The 24,691-nt window shown below is 31.3% G+C and overlaps 2 protein-coding genes and 1 long non-coding RNA gene across 9 annotated transcripts in view; 2 read left to right on the top strand and 1 right to left on the bottom strand.

Annotated features, from left to right (window-relative positions):
- The window catches only part of LOC136795476 (uncharacterized), a 39,636-nt gene extending 15,238 nt beyond the window's left edge, over positions 1 to 24,398 (top strand). Inside the window, exons 3-6 of one of the 5 annotated variants that reach the window (XR_010843103.1) lie at positions 8,580 to 8,720; positions 10,484 to 10,614; positions 12,045 to 12,377; positions 24,083 to 24,398. This is a non-coding gene — a long non-coding RNA (uncharacterized lncRNA). Of the gene's footprint in view, positions 1 to 8,579; positions 8,721 to 10,465; positions 10,615 to 12,044; positions 12,378 to 24,082 lie in introns of all 5 variants that reach the window. The other 4 variants (XR_010843101.1, XR_010843102.1, XR_010843100.1 and 1 more) reach the window with 4 other exon arrangements.
- LOC106679706 (probable cytochrome P450 305a1) overlaps positions 1 to 24,691 on the bottom strand; it is a 26,536-nt gene extending 1,845 nt beyond the window's left edge. The window contains exons 1-8 of one of the 3 annotated variants that reach the window (XR_010843096.1): positions 24,562 to 24,691; positions 19,672 to 19,926; positions 8,888 to 9,006; positions 7,338 to 7,622; positions 7,156 to 7,264; positions 6,856 to 7,036; positions 2,945 to 3,062; positions 570 to 699 (exon numbers count right to left, since the gene is read on the bottom strand). Coding sequence is in view for 2 of the 3 variants with exons in the window: in XM_014419011.2 (XP_014274497.1) it covers positions 2,945 to 3,062; positions 6,856 to 7,036; positions 7,156 to 7,264; positions 7,338 to 7,622; positions 8,888 to 9,006; positions 19,672 to 19,926; positions 24,562 to 24,643 (1,149 nt within the window). In the remaining variant the exon portion in view is untranslated. Of the gene's footprint in view, positions 1 to 569; positions 700 to 2,944; positions 3,063 to 6,855; positions 7,037 to 7,155; positions 7,265 to 7,337; positions 7,623 to 8,887; positions 9,007 to 19,671; positions 19,927 to 21,407; positions 21,430 to 24,561 lie in introns of those variants that run through there. The other 2 variants (XM_014419011.2, XM_067046150.1) reach the window with 2 other exon arrangements.
- LOC106679705 (uncharacterized) lies at positions 15,276 to 17,012 on the top strand. The gene has a single exon (XM_014419010.3). The coding sequence runs from the start codon at positions 15,335 to 15,337 to the stop codon at positions 16,859 to 16,861; it is 1,527 nt and encodes a 508-aa protein (XP_014274496.1). The 5' UTR covers positions 15,276 to 15,334; the 3' UTR covers positions 16,862 to 17,012.

The following is a 24,691-nucleotide window of genomic DNA, read 5'->3' as shown; positions in this document are numbered from 1 at the left end:
ATATTATAATAATAATTTCGCGCTACCGTGGGAAAGACATTAAGTCACAAAAAAAAAATTCTAAAAGTGTATGTAGAAATTGTTCAAACAATGTATAAAGCAAGAATTCATTTTTTTCTAAAACAAACGAAATATTACTTTCTTGCTTGACAAGTTTCTGTTTTTTTCCACAAATATGCTAAAGTTCATTGTATTTTGGTACACTGTCTTTTTCAAGCAAACGGTCAATTTCACGGTCAATCTTTACACAGGACTAATTTTTTTTTCGTGATTTCTGTCTATTGTGATTCAAAAAATATAAACTAAAAAAAATCCTGTTAAAGACATGAAAGTATACTTTTTTTTCTTGGCTATTGTGTACCAATGGATCTGTCTCTTTCCGAAAAATGAGATACAAATATTACTTATTCCACTAAACGATATTATATTCTCAAAAAATTATAAACATAATGTGGTCAACAATCTTTTTTTTTTTTTTGTAAGAAAAAGCTGATCGTATTCGATTTTAGCTTCGTCTCAAACACCTAAGTATAATTTTTCAAGGAAATTAAAAATTGGAAATTTTTCACCTTGATTTATTTGGAGTATTTTTTTTCTTCTGGTAACGAATGTTCATATAATCCTTCATAATTTCCCTGCATTTTACCCTATTCCTACATTAATAGAACCGTAAGAAAGCTGAATGGCTGCTCTTTCGACCTACAATAATAAAATATATATAAGGCCGAAATATGAGTATCAAAAAAGTAAAAAAAAAAATTCAAATATTTTATTTCATGTCTTTTTGTGATCTGTTTATTTAGATCCAATTTGTGCCCTTTGGTGGAGGTTATAGAGCCCAAAACCACTGCCAAGTTTGGTGTAGATTGATTGAGTAGTGTTGAAGTTATTTTATATTTTATAAACTTTTCGAAGGAAATCAAATGCCGATGAATGTAGGGCGAAAATTTAGGCTTAAAAATTTTATTTTCTAATTTTTAGAAAATTCATATTAAGGATTTCTTGAGGTGCTTAACGAATATCAACTTTGTTTCACTCCTAAAAAATCTTTTACCACACTTTCTAAGTCAGTCGGTCTGCCAAACACTTTCTGTTTCGTTGTTTATCACATAATTGGTTCCTTTTATGTCACCAAATCATAATAATAAAGTATACGTAAATGTTAAATATTAACTAAATACAATAATTTATAACAAACCATCAATAATTGTGTTCATTGAATCCATAAAAATCTTCAAATACAGCAATACCGAAGAATTGTTGGGTCAGCTAGTATATTCATAAAATAACTGATTTATTTATAATGTTTTTGCATCGAAATTAACTATTTTCATTTGATTGAAAATAAAATAATTGAACAAGTGTTCCAACAATTGTTTAATTGCTATTAAAGATAAATGAAATAATTCACGCTGGCGTCAGCAAAAATAAATTGTACGTCTTTGGCCTTGGTTACAAGTCAGAAATATCAGTTATGTTTGCATACTTGGCAATATATAGATACAAATATTTAGGTTACTATATACATAATACGTTTTACACAGTTAATTTTCGTAAATATTGAATGTAACGAACCAACATGTTTAGTGAAAATTATCTAATTAATTTATATTTGTTAAAATATATTTAATCAGTCCATTCATTGCGTGAGTGGGATAAGGATAGGAGGCACGATAAATCAGGAACAAAAATTAATGTCAATGCAATATTATTATAAAATAATTAAAATATAGAATAATAATATAATAAATAAAAATTCTGTTTAATGTTAGAAATATCGACTATTAGTGGGAGTGCAAAGGTGTAAAACGGGAATATACTACTTGTTATTGGGAGGGTGAAACGGGCGCAAGGTGATATCTCATCCGCATCCAACTCTATTTCTCACCCCTCTTCAAGTCTAATCTCCTTTAACCACAAGATATTTTTGGGATTCATTTTTATTCTTCTCCAACTAATGCTTCATTGTTTCACTTTGAACCTGTTTATTAACGTTTTAATATGATTTTTATGTTTAATAATTTGTTCATGTTTTTAGAGGGAGTTATCGGATGTAAAATTTAATTCTTTTGTATTAATTACTAACTATTTATAGTTACCAAATTATTATTTACATAAGAACCATTATTATTTTTAAAAATATGACTTTTGTTTCTGTTTTTTAATAATGTTACTATCAGTAACTGGCACCCTGAAGTTTTAAAGTAAGCACAGTATGACTAAGTTTGAGTGAGTTTACTATCTATAAACAATGATAATGTTGTTGGGGTCTCTAGGGAGCTTATCTGTTCCTTTGGCAAAATAAACAATGGTCATCTCTTTTTGATAAAATATTGTCGACAACCCTTTAAGCTTAGAAAATGTTGTTTTATCTTGCCTATACCAAACCAGCACCACTGCAACACTTACTATCTCCTGCAATTGAAATCCTCAATTCAGCCACAGGAAACAAGATACCGTTCTTCTGCAATATCTCTTCCCACAGAACTACATTTCAACATTCCTATTTAGTTCGCTCCACCGCCCTCTGAGATTCCCTCCCTCCTAACATCCGCCATACTTCTCTATTTTCATCTAAATCCCACCTTTTCCAATTCCTTTCTCATATCCCAAACCTATGCTCTTTAATTATGACATCATAATTTAAGAATAAAATGAAGATTAGAAGTGAATAATCTTATTTTAATATTCTATATTCTATTTATTAATTCTTGTATTTATTTTTATTTTAATTTTGAATATTTTATATTTTATTTTGTTTTCCAATATATTTTATATAATGATTTAGTTTAACTGAGCTTTAAGTTTCTAGTTAGCTATGTATACTTTTATTGTCAATTACTGTTATTCTGAAAGGACATAGGCCCAGAATAAAATTTATTTTCTATCCACCTATCAATTGATAAATATAAGTAAAATAAAATCCTGGTTTAAAATTGTATACCTTTGGTATGAAATAACCATTCAGAAAAGTATTAGCTGTAGTTCTTCTAGGTCCAAGTATTGGTGTAACAGGAGCCTTCCTGAGAACTTCCGATATTACAGCTTCTACAAATGGACATCTAAAAAATAAAATAATTTTAAACCAACTCTATATGAGTAGATATAGATCTTTATCACTAGACTATAGATAAACAAGAAACCAGGAAGCCAGTTATACTTATGTACATACAACTAACAATAGACACTATGATACGAGAATCTTAATACTGTTTAGCTTTACAATGTTAAATTAAGATTCTGGGATGTACTATTGGGATTTAATAACAATTTAGTTTTAGAAAAAGATAAAAATTCTAACAGATAAGAAAAGAATTATATTGGAGGCTCATCAGATAAACATTTTTACTTTGATCTGTGAAATAGGAATATATATATGTATACAAAATGGTTGAACAAGTTCATACAATTATAAATCATTTCAGTTAGTGATTTAAAATAATAGATACAACTACTTAATATAAGGTACTCTATATTTAGTTATACGCAAAACAAAGCAGTTTTTCATGTTGTAGGTAAACATATATGTTCGATAAAAACACTCACCAAATGATATACATATATATTCCAAAGAAGCACAATCAAAACGCATAGTAAACGGATAGTTCTAATCTGTTTATATCGATACTTTGCTTGAAAAGTAGCACACCTGACAAAAAAGCTTTGATTTTATTAAGAATTGGATGGATTCAAAAGACAGTACCTTTCAGTACTGTACGGTAGCAGTTACTTTCTTTACTGAGGTCGATCTAAAGATATTACAGATGTTACACATTAACTCCTCTCTACATAAATCTCTCTCTCTCTCTCTCTCTCTCTCTCTCTATATATATATATATGTATATATATACGGAATATGCCAAACACAAAATAACACAAAAAAAAATGTTATAAGATGTGCCACTATTCAACATAAGCAGCGATATATTATTTGGGTTTCAATTAACATTATAAGTCTTTATTTAAGACCTCGTCCGGCGATCGAATATTTATTGTATTAATAAAAACCTCAACAAACACTTTGAACTCAGAAATATGAAACCTTTCACAAGATTACTAATTTTTGACGCATATAGGATAATGTCAAAAGCGTATTAAAATATTTAATAGCCAGGATATTTCACCAATTAAAGTAATATATTTTAGAATAGAAAACGTGTCATATTATGTTTTTAACTATTTAGTTTATCTGCCTTTAATTATTTACATACTTTGGTTATTGAAAATAAGAAAAAAATATATAAATAATTTTCGTTTTATTTCTTTATTCAGAACTTGTTGTAGACATATTAGTATATTTTTGCTGTCTTATTGTATATTTGAAGATTTTTGAGTGTATATTTTGTATTTGCATATTGCACAGATTTTTATTGCATATTAGATGGTATATTCTGGGGTTTTAACTGCATAATAATCCTGGCCTCGGTTATAACCTATGATGGTATTTAAGTGTGTAGTGAACACGTCTACCCGCCATGCGACAGAGATACTTTTGAACTGGTACCAAAATATTTCTTTGTGTTTATTTTATTTTATTATTTTGTGATCAAAAGATTAGACTTATGTGGAAAACTGTGTATAGCAATAGCATCGATTGTCGAACTACTAGGCTTTACGATCCTAAAGACTATCAATACCGTACGTCAGTGAAATAATTTAGGAAAGGGTTAATTTACACGAAATTAACATAGATTTAACTAAAATAATTTGTATCCAAGTTAGTTAAGACTCAAACATTCTTTATATTACTTTAAATGTCCAACGTTTCGGACAACCTGGTCATCCTCAATGACAATATTAAATATAAATTTGCACTTCACATCCAACAATGAAAATCTTTTTGCAGGCTATTTGCTCTGGTTAATAGGTCAAATCAACCTATTCTGTCACTTTTCCATTAAATTTGAAAACTTTCAATTACAGATTAACTCAATACTATTATATAGATAATAGTGTTAAGTTATTCTATGCTTATCTAGATAATAGTGTTAATCTGTTAAAAGTTAATCTGTAACTAAAAGTTTTAAAATTAAATGGAAAAGTGACAGTATAGGTTGATAGGTTGACCTGAGAAGAATAGCCTGCAAAACGTTCCTACATCTCAGATCGTTCCTTTCGAGTTCGCAGTGGTTCTGAGTCCTCAAATATCTACCCCATCGAAGCAGGAGTACCCCAAGGCAGTGTCCTGGATCCTGTCCTCTGCATCCTCTTCACTGCTGACATTCCCATCACTCCAGACACATTCCTGGCAACATTTGCTGATGATACAGCTATCCTATCCTCCCACCCCGATCCTGTAACAGCCTCATCCAATCTCCAAACACACCTCACCCGGATTGAGCAATGGTGCAACCAATGGCGGATAAAACTCAATGAATCGAAATGCATCCATGTGACTTTCACTCTCCGCCGAAGCTTCTGTCCACCTGTTACTCTTAATAATATACCTCTTCCCAGATCCGACACAGTGCGATACCTCGGATTCATTTTGAACAAAAGACTCACTGGAACCAACATACTAGACTTAAAAGACAAGAACTCAACAGACGATTCAGCCAACTATACCGACTGCTCAGCCGGACCTCTCATCTTTCACTAGAAAACAAACTACTAATTTATAAGACTATACTCCGACCTATCTGGACCTACAGACTTGAACTTTGGGGAACAGATAAACCGTCGAACATCAAGCGTATCCAATCCTTTCAATCCAAAATCCTTAAAACCATAGTTAATGCACCCTACTACGTTTCCAACAGAACACTACACCATGACCTACATATCCCTTTTGTCCTTGATCTTATACCAACCAAATTCTCAAAATTCCATATAAACCTTTCCAACCATCCTAATCCTTTGGTTCAAACCTTATCTAGTTCCACCCATCCCTACAGCCCACCTAGAAGGTTGAAACGGCAATGGCCAAGAGACTTATTAAAATAAAAATGGACAATTGGAGTTCTGGCAATGGTCAGATTCTCCACTCAAGTTGAGTGTTTGCGGCTTTAGCGCACTTGCTCAGCCTCCACTGCCTCATTACCAGTGATGCGGCGAGAGGGATGCGCTGGGATCTCTTGAGCTCTGCTCTACCCCTCACACGTGGGGGATAGAGTGGGCTCAGGGATCCTCAGGTCGATTCTGTAAATATTGTATATATTATTTTATCAGTATGTTATTTTATTTATTTATTTTTCATACAGATAGTTTGCTTATGTTCATCAGGTTTATTCTTTTGTTTGTATATATATTTTCAGAGAGTTTTTTTTTTAATTATTATTTTTTTTTATTTTATTTATTTTTTTATTTTTATTTTAGCATGTATGAGATCATTCATCACTATTACCTATTGCCCACAACTGTGTGGCAGATTGTAATATATATCAATAAATAAATCTATCAATCAAAAAAAAAAAAAATCGTTGGATGAGACGTGCAAATTTATATTCAAGATTGAGGATGGCCAAGTTTGCCGAAATGTAGGACATTTAAAGTAATAATACAGAATCTTAACTTGGATACAAATTATTTTATTTAAATAATAAACCCAGTCTCGAAGAAGTGAGAAGATTATATATAATATTTTTCAGCCTTATCATCTCAAATTTCTGTTAATATTACAGAATTTGCGTAGATATTCGACATTTAATACTATTTCTATCAAATGATAATGTAGGGGTTCCGGCGTTATCCTACTTCTACTAAAAGGGTTCCACCATTTTCCTACTAGTACCAAAAGGGTTCTGCCAATAAAGAAATGTTGAGTACCACTGCTGTTCACTTGAGCATTGCATCGGCAATCCTACTTCCTTCTACTATTACAACTATGAAATATTTTTATGTGAATATTATACCCACTTATTTTTATCGTTGCGGGATGGAAGTTGACCAGGTGTTATCAAAGCATCAAGCTCTTTTTGAACTTTCTCTTGTACGTCTTGATACGACGTCATATAGAGAAAACAAAAATCAAGAGTGCCACTTATTGTTTGAGAACCACCAATGAAGAAATCAAGACATACCATAACCAGTTGTTCGTCTGTGGAAAAGGAGTATAATAAGGGCTACTGAAATTAAACAAATTAACGCAATAAAAGAATCTATAAAATAGATTAAAGTAATAAATAAATAACTTTTCCGAAAGTGCTTATACTATACCAGTAAAAAAACTGGAAGTGGGATTCTCATACATCTCATGAAGAAAATCATCGATAAAATCACGGGAAATACCTTTTACAAAGGTATTTTTATGATAGTTAATGATTTCCTAAAATCATAATATATAATATTAAACCAATAATTGTAAATTATCAGGCATATCAATAAATTACTTGATTTACCGTTATCATTTCTTTAAATTTTCTGTTCAAATTTTTAATCAAATTAAAACCAGAATAGTTTGGAAATAAGAATCGAATCCATGGAAACTGTGAAAGAAGACCACCACTCAAGTCGAATGCTTTTGAACGAGCTTCCATCAACGATATCAAGGAAGTCATGGTTTTCTCGTCTTGAAAAGAAGATCCAGTGACCATTTCCCATAGTACATTCAGTACACATTTAGAAACGTATTGCTTCAAAACAAAGTTGCTTAACTCACAGTCCTCTAGTTTTGACAGCATTTCCTAAAGTAAAGAGATTAAATCATTTTAAACTGTGGCTGATTATTAATGATAATAATAACAAAGTCGACTCTCGATGATGTGAATTTTTCCTCAAACCATTTAAAAATCTCAGTTTAGATACTTCATAGAATATGTACCAAATACCCACTAACATCATTACAGGAGGGTATGAAAAAGAAAAAAAAAAAAAAAACTTTATAGAAAAAACCTACAATATAAAAGACTGAGCTTCAAGCCAAAACCTGATCTAAATCAAAATGTGCCACAGGGGAAAACGAACCCATTAAGTCAGTAGTAGTAATCAATTAATTAGTTTCATAAATAAGTACTATTTTTAGCATATGGAAGTGCTAATATTCTCTGAAGGATATTCTAGGTACTCCATGGGACTGAGATGTATGTTTGGACCTTACTATGGGTAAGTACAGGGACAGTCAGGTAAGTGTGAGTAGTTCGTAGGCGAGTGAATTAAAGCGCCAACTTTAACTGGTTCGTGACAGCAGCGGCACTGGTTCGATTAGGGTTAACTTTTATTTCACAGCGGTCCCATGGAACGCTCTAGTTAGAATAGGTTCATTACCTATCCCCTATCTTTCACCTCTACTGTACGTGAGCAATGATCACGTAAGGAATAATAATAATGAAATACCTAAAGTATGAAGACAGGTTTAGATGCCTTGATTTCTCACTAAATAATATGATGTAAAAATTTTGTTACTTTTTACTTTCCAATTTTCGCTTATTTGAAAAATGAGCAATATCGAGGTTAATTTTGTAAACTTTTTAAATAAACGAAAATTAGAAAGTAAAAAAAAATCACGAAATAATTATATTGTATAATTGACCTCTTCCGATAGGTGCATGATGTTTAGTAGAATAACCTTATTAAATGTCTAGCTAATTAACACAACGCATTTCTTCTTTCTTTATTAAAAAGGACCTGCTTCTCTTTTTCAGATAGCTTAACTCAAGATAGCAAAAAAAGAGGTAATAAAGTCTACATCGTTGATTCAAAAGCCCATATTACTTTTTGTAGCTTGATTGTTTTTTCTTCTTATCCTCCGGCTTTATCTCTGTTATTCGAAATTAATCAATCAAGTAAGTCATTATCTAGAAATCCCAGATATCGAGAGTTGACTTTATATCAAAATAACTAAACTAAAATTTATTGAATTTCAAGATTTTAAAATAAATATGACCAGATTTTGTTTCTATTCTATATATGTAGATACAAAGAAAAGTTAACATATATTTAGATGCACTACCTGTAATTGCCTTTGCAACATTGAATTCATTTTTGGAGTTCCTAATCCATGCTCGTGTAAATGCTTAAAAGCAAATGCTCTCTGTTCCTTCCACAGGGGGCCATCCGTCATCGTTATACCTGGAGGCAACAAATATTGAAAGAATGAAGAATATTTATAATCCAGTTATTAAAAATACATTTAATTAAATGTGTTTATAAATTGATGACATTATAGTTAGGTCAATGAAAGATATAGGGGATATAGGTAGTTGTATGATGGAATTGAACATGAAGAATACACATATTGTGTACAGTCCTTCATAATGGTCGATTCATTCCCAGTTGTCAACATATAGGTAAATAATAATTATTAACCAGCTAAATAATTAGGGTGGCAAGTTAAAATAAATATCAACATCCTACAGTTCTTATATTCCATTAATAACATTTTCTATAGGGTGTTAAATTAATTACATTGTTGAGTGGAGCGATAAAACCAAAACAAAGAAATAAAAAAGAAAAAATCTAGGTAAATCCAGGAATACGCCTAACTTGAATAACTCGAATTCTTCTATAGCACGATTTGTTTTAATTCATTGGGAAAAGTATTTAAACGAAAACAAATAGGATAAAAATTCAAAAAAAATATGTTTTGAAGTAGTTGTGGAAACCTCTACTACACGAATAACTAAATGGAAAATAAAATTAACACGCAATCTCGTTGGGTATAGTGAAAATATCTTCCCAATCAAATATTCTGTATTCAAAAACTAATTTATTTAAACACAACGTTTGCAGTCATTCCCCGTTTTCAGTAACAATAACATTATAGTATTTTTTTTTCAATTATAATTATAATATAAATACAACTCCATTGTCAAGAGAAATCAGACTGAATTAATAGGTAGCAGACTAAAAATATACCTGCTAATATTTTAAGTGTGCTATCGCTTGGTTATAAATTTAATATTATACCTAATAAATATTATATTGAAATAGTGAACATTATAGCTGATAGTGAAAATATTATTAGAAGCATTCATTACATCAAACAACAAAATTACCATAAAAATGCCGAAGTAGGGTCAATGGTGGCATTAATCAGTTTTCAGATAAGCATTATAAACACAATATGACAAATCCCAACTATAATGCCAAAATCAAGTGATACGAAACAACAAAACAATCTTCCAAAACGATTTATGTATTATTAAATCTGACAAACAAAACAAAAACCATCATCTCCAAATCTCATACTCTTCTACAAAATCGCATTTTGTCATTTGTCACATTGCCTCAGAAAAAAAGCCGTTGTAGAAATATAAATGTATCAAGGAAAATATGTTTGCACGATTATGAGTTAATGTAGTGGACGAAATATGATAAAATCTTTATGTCCCAACTAGATAAAAATCTGCACAGTCTCTGAAAATTTCATCAAAATCAGAGTAGCGATTCGATTGGTTATGTCAGATTTTATAATATTTTGTCCACTACATTCACTCATAACTGCACAAATTTATTGGCTGGTTGTCATTTACAATTAACTAAAATCTTTTAGAAAGCAAATAAAAACAACTTCATTTTTCTTTTCCAGTTATAAATTTGGTTACAGGCAAGCACGGAACAGAATTTTTTAGAAAGCTTTCCTACCTTTGGCAGCGAGGAAACAAAATAAAAGTTGATAAATATCTAGAGGGAATATTTTAGGAGCTAATGGAGAAGCTACTGACAGGCAAACCAAACGTAATGAAATCATTTTTTTTTTTCCTTTTTAATAAGTCGTTACGTTTAATTTTTCACAAAAGCCCTATTAGGTATGAAAACCCTGACATGATTTTACTTCTTCATTCTTGCTATCATTTCTCAATATTTTACAATAGCTGAAGTCTGTAGGATTATCGTACCAAGGATACGCATGCCTTCAAGTAATGATGATAATGTTCAGAGAAAAAAAAATAATGAATTAATTAGACATGTTGAATAACTCATTTGATATCCTCTGATTAGAATATTGAGAAAAGATATGAAGATATATATGATTTCTTCCTTATCTCCAATCGTTTTATGAATGCTTATTGTTTGTTGTAGTTGAATGTTAAACAATTTTTCAGGAAATGCATAAAAAACCGTTGATCATTCATAAAAAATTGTTATCATTATGAGAAATTTGAGAATAAAAAAAGAAGTTCTTTTAATAAAATGATTACTAAATAATTGTTTAAGTGATAACTAATATATTGACAATAATATGTTTAATTCAGCCACTGAGGATCTAACAACAGTTCAATTTGTTGTTTGTTCAGTTTAACGTACTTAGTCCAAAAGGAAAAATAAGATATGTCAACCCAATTTTTAACTACTTTAATGAAAATTATATACAGTTAAAAGTCAAAATTGATGAGCCTGCCAACTATAGTTAGGAGGATTAAAAAATGGCAACTGTTCCGAAAACACAAAAATTAATTGTTGAGTTATTTTAAGTAAGAAAACAAAATTATTTTCTTTTATTTCAGAAAATAGTTCACTTTATACCTAGACCATACAAGAGATACAGTAAATGTCATTCAAAAGTAAATCTTTAAGCATTTAAAATGCACGCTGTCTGAAGTTTATTTTATTAAAAAAAACTTTCACTCATATTTCATTCGAGCTCCATATCCTTAACACTACCTACAACACTATTTAAATTAAAGTAAATTCTCTAACCTATGCCTCTAATAGACATCTGTACGTATAATGATTCCTCAGATATAGTTATTCTAAAATAAATTCACTAACTATTGATTTTTCGTTATTAAATGTTGCTTTTTAAGGAAAGGTTTCTTGAGAACTATTCAACGTAAGCATCTCTCTTTGGGCACATATTTTAGTAAATATGATCATTAATTATACTTTAAATGATGTCATATTTGTTTAGTTTTTTTTTTTTAGTTGTAAGCTATAGAACTCCGAATGAAAAATTAATTTTTCAAAACGTGTTTAATGTTTTAAAATCACCACCATTGTTTATTTCCCCTAACTGTGATTGGCAGACTCATCAATTTTGACTAATTCCTTTATATAGTTTGCATCAAGGAAAACTAAAATTGGCGCGAAAAACTGTTGTTGTTTTTTCTCTCTGGGCTCTTGGACCTCCCCCCTCTCAAGAAAAGTCCGAATAATCATTGGTATAGGTATTGGTAACTGGTGGGGAGAACTAGTCCAGCAAGTTGGCCTTATAGACAACTCCTAGTGGCTACTTTGAAGTTGCCGCCGTGTACTAAACAAGGTGGGAATGTCAAGATACAATTATCAGAACTAAATATTGACTGCCCCAGGTGGGAATCGAACACACAACGTTCCGAACCGAGCTCTTCTGGACTCACGCTCCAACGCGCAAGGCCGTCACGCTCATCCGAGTAATATGTGCATTACAGAAAACCCTTATCACAGAACCAGCTGTTTTTCCAGAAATTCTCTTTCCACAAAACACTTCACCAGATGCTTGAGAGAGGAAACCGACTGTTGTAAGTAAACCCATTATTATCTTGCTTTTCTTTCGAATAACATGAAGGTAAGACAAAAACTATCTCAAATCCACGGAACGAAGATAATCAAATGAATACAAAACGCAGGTTTAGATTGACATTGTTAATCTAAATGTGACGACTTCTGTTGGTGACGGAAAGATAATTTATTTTAAAAAATCCTTATTTTTTTAGCATGTTTTTCGTTTCAAACTCATTATTCTGCAAAACGGACGAAAAAAAGTATGCAAACATTTTCTAAAGTAGAATATATATGCCAAAATATATGAGTCAAAGTTCTCTGTACGTTTTAATGTACTAGAGATACAGAGATTTTCCAGAAGCTGCATATTCCTTTGAAAAACAAGAAACCATCTTTTTCTTCTATTAATTAATTAAATTAATCGTAATAAATTATAAAATCATATAGTATTACAGTATTATTATACAGTACTGTTAATAAAATATACAGTATTAAAAGCGAAACATCGTATTTATAAATCATATTAGTAAAATACATTAGATCACATTAGTAATAAATTTGTAATACAAATAAAACAGAAAAATATTCATTTCCGAGTTGAAAATTTAATTACTTTTGATGCTTTGGTCTATTTTAAAATCCTTCTCCTCCTTTCTTTAAATTTAACGTTAACAAGGTTCATTATTCCCGGAATCGTATCATTAACTTTGAGCTCAAAATGAAGCTTGTTAAACTAACTTCAATGTAGTTTGTAATAATAATCTTCTTTGTGCGAGTAGCAGTTACCGTGATATGTGGCAAAATGACGTTAGAAAGTGGTGATTTCTCGTTTTTTTAATTTTAAAAAATGCTAGTTTTAAAACCCGTATCTCAGGAACCATTTGACTTAAGGAGCTCTATAATCGCTCATATTTTAGCGTATTTACCTACTATATTTAAAAAAAAAAAAAACTATGTAAAATGTTTTCTTGCAGGATGAAGGTATAGAATGAAAAATTTACAAACATTTCAGAGTTTTTCTTTAATAAAATAAACTTCCATTCGTCCACAGAGGTTTTTTTTTTTTTTTTTTTTAATAATTTATTGTTATTTACAACTGTATACACATATATACAACAAGTAAATTTGCTGTAGGTGATACAGTGACATGATACAAACATGTGGAGAATCTACCCACTGATAGAACTCCAATAACATTTCTAACATCTCGAGGCCATCTTCTTTTCAGAGACCTAGGAGGATTACTAGGTAATGAAGGAGAAGCCAGGCTAGAAAGAAGTGGATTTGGGTGGTTGAGAAGTTTATCGTGGAAGGAATGGTATCTGGTTCTGGCCAAATCGGCAACATATGGAAAATTGAGGTTTTAAATTTATATTTTTAATATCAATCTAAACTCAAACAAAATATCTAACTATCTAAACAATCCGACCTTTAGCATTTTGAAAGTCCTTCATTTACAAGACTACTCGCCTACCACGATCATTGTTCGTCTTAAAAGCTATGAGTACTCTGTACTGGATTTGGGGTGAGATTGTGTGTTCAAAGCAATATCTTCCCTTTTCATAAAATCGGTCAGTAACGTATATTCTAAATGTCGATGTCATTGACTTCACGCCTGTAAGCTCCCGTATGATCTATCAGGTTTTAAAAGAAAGATTATCAATTGTAAATAATCAAATATGTCTCTCTGTGTGCATTACATAGTATTTCATGAACAATATACTTACTTGATTTCTAGTATTTCGGGCCCAAATTGGGGCCAACCGAAAAACACGTTTTTGTTTAGACTGTACAATCAAAATGACCCAAAATATTTTGATGAAAAATGCCTAAACAATCCTCCTTAAAGCCCTTTAACTTCTCGTATACAGAACGAATCTTCAAAAATTGGAGGAAAAATTTAAAAAAAAGAAAACTCAAACGTTTACATTTTATGGAAAAAAAATAAAACCAATACCAAGGATTACTCGGACCTTTTTCATATAATTCAACATTATATGACAACAAAATAAAATGAAACCTACAAAATAAAGAACTAAATTACATTAGTTTTTAAAATCATCTTAGAGTATTCTTTGCAGATTCCCATGGGGACTCACACACTTTTGATTAATGATAATACATTTTATTTAAAAAAAAAAAATGCAAATACAATGAGTATCCAAAAAACACACTACAGCGATGGAATGTTCTTTTGCCTGAGGTCGATAAAAAAAAATTGAATTAGGAACTAACTAAATATCATTCATTGTGTAATTAAATAAACCCAATAAAATTGCAATTGCGAGAGCTGATTTTTTATCAGTTATTTGAATTCAAAAACTATATATCCTTCAAGTATTCCAGATATCCGTTTGAAAAATTATTCAATCATCAAATTAGGTAAACTAAAAAAATAAAAACAAATTAAATAAATCTTTATCGTACTGAAATTAGCAAAGATATGACAAAACAATTTTTGGATTGGACATATAGCCTAAAACTGTGTGGTGTGAGTGGACATACCAGATATTTTTACATTCACTTACTTAAAGGTATATGGAAATAAAGTAAGTTAAAGTACCGCCATCGATATTAACAAAGAAATTGCTGTTTTTAACGAGCACATGTTAATTTCAAATCCGTGATTAATTTTTTAATAAATGATTGGTATTTAAAGGTTTGTAAATTTAAACAAATATAATCCGCATAATCTATTTGTCTACTAAGCATAAATTAAACTAAGAGTTAAATATAGCTAATGAGTAAGACGTAACGTATATCGTTTTTAGTACCGTATTCGTACTAAGAAATAAATCAAATAATCAATCAATTATAACCAAGTAAACAAGGAACCACCTGTTTAATTACTACCCCTTCCTTCCTGGTGTTATTTATATACTATTATACGCAAATATAAGTATATAACCCGCTTAGGTGACATGCACAGCACAGTAGGCTGCCAGCCGTGGTTGAAAGTTTCTGAACCGCAACGATGACCTTCGTCCCCTTACTAGCTTTGATAGGCTTCGTTGCCGCCTCCAATGCCGCCCCCCACTTCCCGTTTCCACCACCACCTTTCCATGGTCGGAGACCATGCGGCCATCCTGGACCACCTCTAATGTATGTACCAGTACATACATTACACACGGTACATACAGTGCCTCCACCTGCACAAGAATTACCTACTCTTGCAGAATTACAAAACCTATTGAGTTCATTGTTATCATCCATTACAAGCGAAACAGTAACAGCTACACAGGCCCCAACAACAACCGTAGCACCTACAACTACTGTATCTACTCAAACTGTATCTTCTATTCTGGCATTGCAGAATTTGTTGAATACTCTAACAGCCGCAGGGACAACACCAGTTCCAGTTACTGTACCAACAACCACACCGGCTCCAACAACTGCTGCTCCAATAACTTTATCAACAACACCTTCTCCAACCACTGTAGCAACAACAGTTGCACCAACTGCTGCACAAGGAGGAATACTATCCCTTGCTGAATTGCAGAGTTTGTTGAATGCATTGACAGCCACAACAACAACACAGGCACCAGTTACTGTGCCAACAACTACACAGGCTCAAACAACGGCTGCTCCTGCTGCTGCACAAGCAGGAGCACTTTCTGTTGCTGAATTGCAGAGTTTGTTGAATACATTAACATCTACAACAACAACGCAAGCTCCAGCTACTGTACCGACTACCACGCAGGCTCCAACAACGGCTGCTCCTGCTGCTGCACAAGCAGCAGCACTTTCTGTTGCTGAATTGCAGAGTTTGTTGAATACATTGACAACTACAACAACACAAGCTCCAGCTACTGTACCGACTACCACGCAGGCTTCAACAACGGCTGCTCCTGCTGCTACACAAGTAGGAGTACTTACTGTTGCTGAATTGCAGAGTTTGTTGAATACCTTGACTGCCGTAACAACTACGCTAGCTCCAGTTACTGTGCCAACAACTACCCAGGCTCCAACAACTGCTGCTCCAGTTATTGTATCAACAACAGCTGCTCCAACAAGTGTAGCACCAAATGCTGCACAAGCAGGAGCACTTTCCATCGCTGAATTACAGAGTTTGTTGAATGCAATGACAGCCACAACAACAACGCAAGTTCCAGTTACTGTACCGACAACCATGCAGACTCCAACAACTGCAGCACCTGCTGCTACACAAACAGGAGTGCTTTCTGTTGCTGATTTGCAGAGATTGTTGAATACCTTGGCAGCGACAACAACAACGCTAGCTCCAGCGACTGTACCAACAACCACGCAGGCACCAACAACAGCTGTTCCTACTGCAACACAAACAGGAACACTTTCCATCGCTGAATTGCAGAGTTTATTGAATGTATTGGCAGCTACAACAACAACGCCAACTACAGTTACTGAAACGACAACTACGCAAGCTCCAACAACTGTTGCACCTGCTACTGCACAAACAGCAATACGTTCTCTTGCTGAATTGCAGAGTTTATTGAGTGCAATGGCAGCCCAAAGATCCACATAGATGCCAACTGCTGCAGCATAATATTTGCTCATTGCTGTGAAACTAAACGATTCACTTTCAATTGTAAAATCATAATAGTGATATTTCAAATAAAATTAAGTAAAACCACTATTCCAATCAATTCAAATAAATTACATCCGAATGTCATATACCTTCGTGTGATATTTCCTAATATTTAAGAAATATAACATAACCAAAATGCAATAGTTATGTAAACATAATTCACTATGTAATATCAATGCTCAAGCTAAGATTGAAATTGTACATTTTTATAAAATAAAAAAAAATTGGACTGAAAATCTTCTTTACGTTTATTTCATTTTTTGTATTAACTTATTGTGATAGTAGCACAACTAAAAAAGCATATACTTTTTTTGTTTTGCATTGGACACACTCAAATATAGTAACCCGTGACGTTACTTTTAGGAACTTTAGGAAACTCTGAAAGTGGGCTCCAGTTAAAAAGAAACCTCAGTCTATAACAATATCTTTGGAATACATCCAATACACGATAAAGATTTTTCTTTTATTTTTAAGCATTTAATCATTAATGTCTATTACATGAGCCGAGAAGAATGAAAGTGGCATAAGATACCTTTTGTTTATTGCTAGGATTGATTTTTTTTTTTTGTAAATATGAATATAAAAAAATGATAAATGGATAAATGTATGTTATACATATATATTAATTGAGTCCATGCTATGTATTTAAATAATATATGAATAATAATAGTTTTAGTAATATTTCTTGTTGATCGGCTTAGAGAGCCATTAGCATCTAACTCAGATTTTTTTTTCGTTTGTGTTACTTTTAATCCCAGAGGATTTTAAACATACTCTCAAAAGGCGTGGAGCTGCAATAGAAGATAAATCCATTTTTGTCTTTTTTAAAAGTAGTCTACAATATTCAACATCATCTATAAGGTGGTCTACGTTTAATCCGACAAAACATACCAATTTTTACATTAAAAGTTAGGGTTGAGACTCAAAAAGCGATATATCACAATAATAAAACAAAAAAAAAGCATCAAATGGAACTTCCAAGGAATATTTGATATTCAGAAAAACCAAAATTACCTCTATACCTTTGGGAAATTATTATAAAAATATATCATGAATAATCACATACAATTTTTTTTGTTTAATAATGTTTTATATAATTGTTTATTACTGTTGAATAATTAAAAATATATTTTTATTTTATTTTCATTGGTTTTTCCACATTTATTGGCTTTTCTAAAATTCCTCCAAACCTATTTGTATTTATTTATTTACTTTGGTTGGTAATAGTGCTTACTGCCTAGTTTCCTACTAATCCTCGTGTCTTTTAATACCCAGGTGAGATAGAACCAGCAAGAGCTTATAACTTTTCCTGAAACGATGGTCTCTTTCAAGAAGGTGGATTAACGCCAACTAACATCTTTAGAATTCAAGTTTTCTAAGGACTTGAAATTGTAGAATCTGAAACCATCTAATGATACCCGAGCTTGTTTGTGCTGTATTATAAGGATAGGGTTTTCCAAATGGAATAAGGTTACCTAGTTTATACACTATTTGATTCTGGTGGAATGAATTTCTGGCAAATGGAGTTCATATTTTATGGGTTAGATATTCATTAAAATATTTTTATTTTTAATTAGCTGTTTAAATATGGCTGTATCTTAGTTTTTTCCCCTTCATTGTATTTCGAGCTATTTACTAATGATTTATGTATTTATTTAGTTAATCTGGATTGAGGTGTTGAAGTGGGATGTATTGATATATTGTCTGCATTAACATCAAGGTTTTATTAAAGTCTTCTAATAACAATATTCAATTTGTTAGTGGTTTTCTGAAATTTCAATACATATTGAACATTCATAAGAGAGGGTATAATTGTGAGTAATGTGTCATGTCGACCTTGGAGAAGTGTGATTTACTTTTATTTCGTGGAGAAAATAAATAAATTTTGTCCCGATTTTTGGAAAGAATGTAATAAAAGCTAGGGAACGACGGGAGAACATGGAGGAAAAAATCCTGTGATAGGAAAAAATCCGGGAATATTGTGTGTAATGTGCTTGCCCTATATGCATTCTAAAAAATTTAAAAAAAATCATTTTATAGCCAAACATTTTGAAACATCTAATTATAAGGGTATAAAGTTTTTTCCAACCATTGTTAGATTTTTTGATTCGGAAACTGGAATGAACAATAGAATTTTAGATCTCTATTACTAATTCTATGGGAAAAAATAATTTAAAACATAAACTGATTGCATATTGTGCAGACATTACAAACGCATGTTTTGGGGGGGGGGTGAGAAGAGATAGAAATAGTATTTTTTTATAAATTAAAAAAAAACTTAATCAAAACATTATTCATGTTTTGTGCATATTATACACAACGCCATTCAAACAGTCGCTGACTTGCTGTTACCGGTAGATATGGAAAATATTGTTATTAACAAATATTCTCATTTCTATAAATACACTCTGTGCGTTGAAATGCTTAAAGAATTTAGTTAAACTGCGGAAGTCGAATATCGTTATCTCTTACACAGTTAGCTAATAACTGATAATTCAGCAGTTTATCAATTCATGCATCATTAGTACTATTACAATAAACGGCAAAGTCATGTATTGATTTTTTATCCCATGTGATGGGGAACATAAGGATCTAATATAGACTCAATGAATATCTCAAGTCAAGCGAAATATTAACCACTTAAATTCATTTAAAATTAGTAAATTAATTTTAAATAATACTGTTAATTGAATTTCATGATTATTAGTACATAGTTAGCTAATGATTCATAAATATACGACCCTTACCTCTTCTTGCTCCCATCGATCGTAGTTTTATGAAAAAATTGTTGGGCCTCGCTTGAAATACGTCTCCATTAAAAACCGCATCAATCAATTCTTTACCCTGTACAACAACTGAATAGTTTCCTGACATGGTAAGAGACAGAACATCGGTCTGGTATTGTTTGCTCAGTTCCATAAAAGTATTCGGGAGGCCATTGCACTTCTTACTTAATTTTTTTATGATCAATAAATTACCGAAGAAAGGAAGAGCCATTGGACCTGAAAAAAATGTAATCGTTTATTTTATGTGAAGGATATAAATTTAAATAAAAAATAAATATATATATATCACAATTTATTGATAACGTTCGACGCAGAAAAGAAAAAGTCTCTCGTCACACTTATATTACCAGTTGATGCTGGAGCGAAGAAGAAACAGAATAATGTAGACAAGTTTTACATTCCTGTGAATATAGCTTCGAATACGTTTTCAGGTATGCGCCAAAAATATTGTCCTTTTTTCACAGCATATGAATGAACAGTTAAAGGGCTTTAAACAGAATACTACAAGCAAGTTTCATTAAAATAGTTTGAGCCGTTTTGGCGCAAACGTTTAGGGGGGAAAACACGTTTTATCGCTATTGCACAAAATCGGGGAACAAACTTACAGAACAAAACAACGCAACAAAATCCACCCATCCGTTCCAGAGATAATCTTGGTACTGATATTGAGAGAGAACAATGGCCAAAAATCCTTTTTTTGAACCCAGAGGTCTATAAAACTGATCGGCTTTGATAATTTTACATCGACAATTTGACAAGATTACAGTATTCTCCTCATCTAGTTGGGTAAGGAAAGTAAAATAATATTAGTTATTTATTCCTGATTGTCAAGAAAAATCGTTGACTCAATTAAAAATATTAAACTCAATGAATAGTCAAAATAAAAGAAAAATTTACTGTTGCAAAGCAATAAATAATAAATTGAGATTTCTTGACATGGATAATTTCAATACAAAACTCTTCTTACCAACATGGTAAGGGAAATAAAGAGGTCTAGTTTTAGTTTACAATTGTTGCTATCAATTTATTTACATTTCATTTAAATTGACGGATAATATTAATCTCAATGATAAGTCAAACAACTGCGTACGATTGTTTACGCAATTTATGCAATCTTACAGTCATATATAAAAATTATAATTTGTAAAGTGTGTTCATATCACGCCATCAATGAAAATTTTTTTATCTTGTATTGTTATAGTTATTTTTATAGACCCATTTTCCCCCAAAAAGTTCATATGCTGTCTTGTTAACAATGATTTTATGCCAAAACTCAGTATTTCGTGTTTACCATCTTTTACGTTCACATTTGTGAATATATCGATTATATAAAGCATTATTATTTTATTAATTTTGTGACAGATAAAGAAATTGTTATAGTGTTCCTGTTGTTTGATTTATATTATTAAGTATTGGTCAAATATTGTTTTCAGAAATTATAAATTTATTTTGGTAATATTAAGGTAAAATAAACGAAATTATTATATATTTTTTCATATACACACACATATATATATATATATATATATATATACAATTGTTATGTTCGTATAAATCTGGATATAATGTAATACGAATTAACAGATGTTTTTGGAGAATGAGGATGTTACCACGAAATATAAACGTTCTTGCAGTATCAGTTAAACTTATAAAAAAATATATGACGGAATATTTAAAATAGATATAAAAACTCTCACCTCAATCAGGGTGTAGGAATGGAAGGACAAAGGGGGTAACTTGCCCAGGATCCCAAGGCTTTAGGGGCCCCTTGAATCTTCGATTCTTGAAGTTCGATTTTTTTCCCAAGAAATATTTCTGAGAACACTATAACAAAAGTAACAATAACTATGCAATAAAAAGGGAAGACACAAGAACAGATTTCAAGTAACCTATTGACTCTCTCCCTCTCTGACGAGACGAATGGGCCTTTCCAAGCAATTTTTTTGGCTGAAGTCCTCCATTAAGGATCTATGCAACCCCAGAATGGGAGTTTAAAGATTAATTTTTGGAGGTCGCCACGAACTAAATTTTGACTGACCCAAGCGGTAATCTAACTCGCAACATGTCTTCTATTGCAAATTTCGTCCCTGGCTCAGTACTCATGCTATGCCATTGCCCCAAATATAATTCTTTTGTATTTTTATAATGGCTTTTAATACATCTGGCAGCATTGGTGTACATATTTATTGAATGTACACTTTAAATGCATAGCAAATAGAGATATTCTTCCAAAAACTTAAGCGTTATTACCAACTTTTTCATGTTTAGTCTCACGTAAAAGGAAAGACTATTTTGACATTGAAATTAATGGTTCGATCCATTTCAGAAGTTGATCTAGATTCTTTTCTGACGCATGTATAAAGTTTTTAATAAGAATGTCTTCAATCGAGAACTTCGGTGATTCCATATTGGTTACTTCTTTTTTTTTTTTTTTAATTTCTTATAACTAAATACGCTGTAGAAATTCCAACAAGCAAAAACTTCTCATCACGCATATTAAAATAAGCTGAACGAAACTAATCAGTGTAGACGTGCCCCCAACGCATAATGTAGAAAGGAGATAAAGCATGCGATAAGAGATGGATAGGGTAAAAGCAACGCAGTTGTACAACTGTATGCTGGAGTCCCTTACGACAAAAACGCACTTGATCATCTCGTCAGATATAATTGAAATTTGATTAACGCTGGTTGGACATGAAAAATTAAAAAAAAAATCATAATCATAATAAATTTGATAGGGAAACTATACTGATTGAAATCTTTTTTTTTTTTGTTTTGACCGCAACCCTGACCGTCTTCTTATATTTAAAAAAAAAATGAAATTTAATGTTGAAATTACCATGGCATTATGTTCTTGTTACCAACATCCTTTCCAACTGAAGGTGGGCAAATGCTTTTTGTTTTATTGCTTTTCCTATACAGTTTATGGTAGGTATGTGTGAAAACCATATTAAACTTTACCTATGTTAAAGAGGGTAATAGCGATGAAAATAACCTGAGTTAATGCTCCAGTCGTAACCTTCCCCTCTCCCCAAAAAAACCTTAGTTTTTCTTTTATTACTCATTTAATCTTGTATTTTTTGGTTTATTTATTTTTTATTGGACTATTTCCTACTCCATTATTTCAAACTTCTTTTTTTAATGGATACTGTGAAACTAAAAACAAATCTGGTGCACTCCATCACACAACATTCACTTACACAGTTTTAAATTCTGATAGTAATACATCATTGTCCATATATAGCACTGTTGGATTTTTTATTTTAAACCATAATAGATATTATTCCAAAAGTACTGGCTGTTCCAATATGATGAATATAGTTTTTAGTTGAATCTCTATGAAGTCTACCCACCCTGACTCTGGGCTACATAGTACTCCTAATTGGTGGTCCTCTCAATTGAGGAAAAACATTACCATTGATCGTGATCTTGACCAATTCACCTCCTTGCACAAATTCTGGTCTCACTGTCACTTATTAGATATTAGGGGAATAGCAAAAATTAGTGCAAGATTGATAACAGTTTACATGAGAAGGGTCATATGACACTATATAAAAAAAAGTTTACCCGTCATCAGTTTTTCACATAGCACAAATACTATACTGATTGAAATCTTTAGCATCATACAGATGAAAAGTCTAATTTTTAAAAAAGGACCTAAATTTCCCCCGAAAAAGTCTGATGAGAAATTATGCTGCAACTAACTGATCAATTGACCTCAACAATAACTCAATTAGACTAAAAACACAAGAATTTATAGAAAATAATTCAGAGGGATAAAAAATTGGGTATAGAAAATAAATCAAGGTGAAAAATTGATTATTAATAAATTATTACATAATTACAAAGTTTCAGAGTGAAAACAAGACTATATGGGATTGAAAGTGGAACTGGAATTCTGGTGGTCAGAGTATCCTTAGTGGATTTCTACTTCCATGAGTTATATTTAGTTTTTGTAAAAAGAAATAAAATGTTATACAACTAAAATGTATGTACACATATGCAAAGCATCAAAGGAAGGAAAAATAGCTGAGTTCAAGTGACCAAAATAAAATATTCATCCCATTTCGTAATGAAAAAAAAAAAAAAATGAGCCGATATGATTCCTAAATACAGGCCTCAACTCAGTGTGCTACAGTGTAATAAATTTAAATTTGATAGGGAAACAGTTCCTTAAACACTTAACTTTCAATTAAGTTTAATAAAACATGACTTTTTTAAAAGCTGAAAAAATTGTCAATATATATGGTGTGAGCTAGAAGATTATATTTTACAGGCAAAATAATAAAATTCTTATATTAGCAATAAAAATAAGTTTTGTAAACAATCGAATAACAAAAATTTAAGTACTAAGCCACATTTTTTTTTTCAGATTCATAACAATCCATCATCGAAGAGCATACTAAAAAAAAACAATGGTGTTGTCATTGTAAGGCAAAAGAAAAAAAGTTGGCTGGCAGCCATGTGCCATGGAACACAGAAAACAGGCTTAACAGAATCAGAATTTTTATCTCATAGATGGTGCATGCATGACAGAGGGTTAAAGAGTGACTTGAAGCATTTATAGTTAGAACTGATGTCAATTTCTTTACTCAAATATAAACCTTGTAAAAAGTTATATTTTTTTTATTTATTGATCATTTTAATATTACTTTAAGATTATTTTATGCCTCGAAAACATTACCTTTCCTGATTTCACTCTCTAGGTGCAAATACAAAAGTTAATTCTCTTTTAGAAGTTTTTCTGAATTTAGTAATAATGCAACTGAACTATTTATTTCTTTGTTTAACAAAAATTATTTAAAGAATAAAATATTTTTTGATATTGTAATATAATATACAAATTTTTACCTGGAGCGTACTTTAACCTTCCTAAATTATAATAAATAAGAAATATTAAAACCACAACTAAAATCAACATTAAGAAATCCATCTCAGTCAGCCCTCTTTGAATGCACAGCTACAACTATCATGGTTAAGA

Source organism: Halyomorpha halys, unplaced genomic scaffold, assembly GCF_000696795.3.
Source record: "Halyomorpha halys isolate HHAL.00 unplaced genomic scaffold, Hhal_1.1 Scaffold215.1, whole genome shotgun sequence".
In the NCBI taxonomy this organism is placed as follows: Eukaryota; Metazoa; Arthropoda; class Insecta; order Hemiptera; family Pentatomidae; genus Halyomorpha; species Halyomorpha halys.
Note: the sequence above shows the minus strand (reverse complement) of the source record. Positions and strands in the feature narration are given on the sequence as shown.

Excerpts from the sequence above, each read along its gene's own strand:
- LOC106679705 (XM_014419010.3), top strand. The coding sequence starts at position 15,335 with ATGACCTTCGTCCCCTTACTAGCTTTGATAGGCTTCGTTGCCGCCTCC.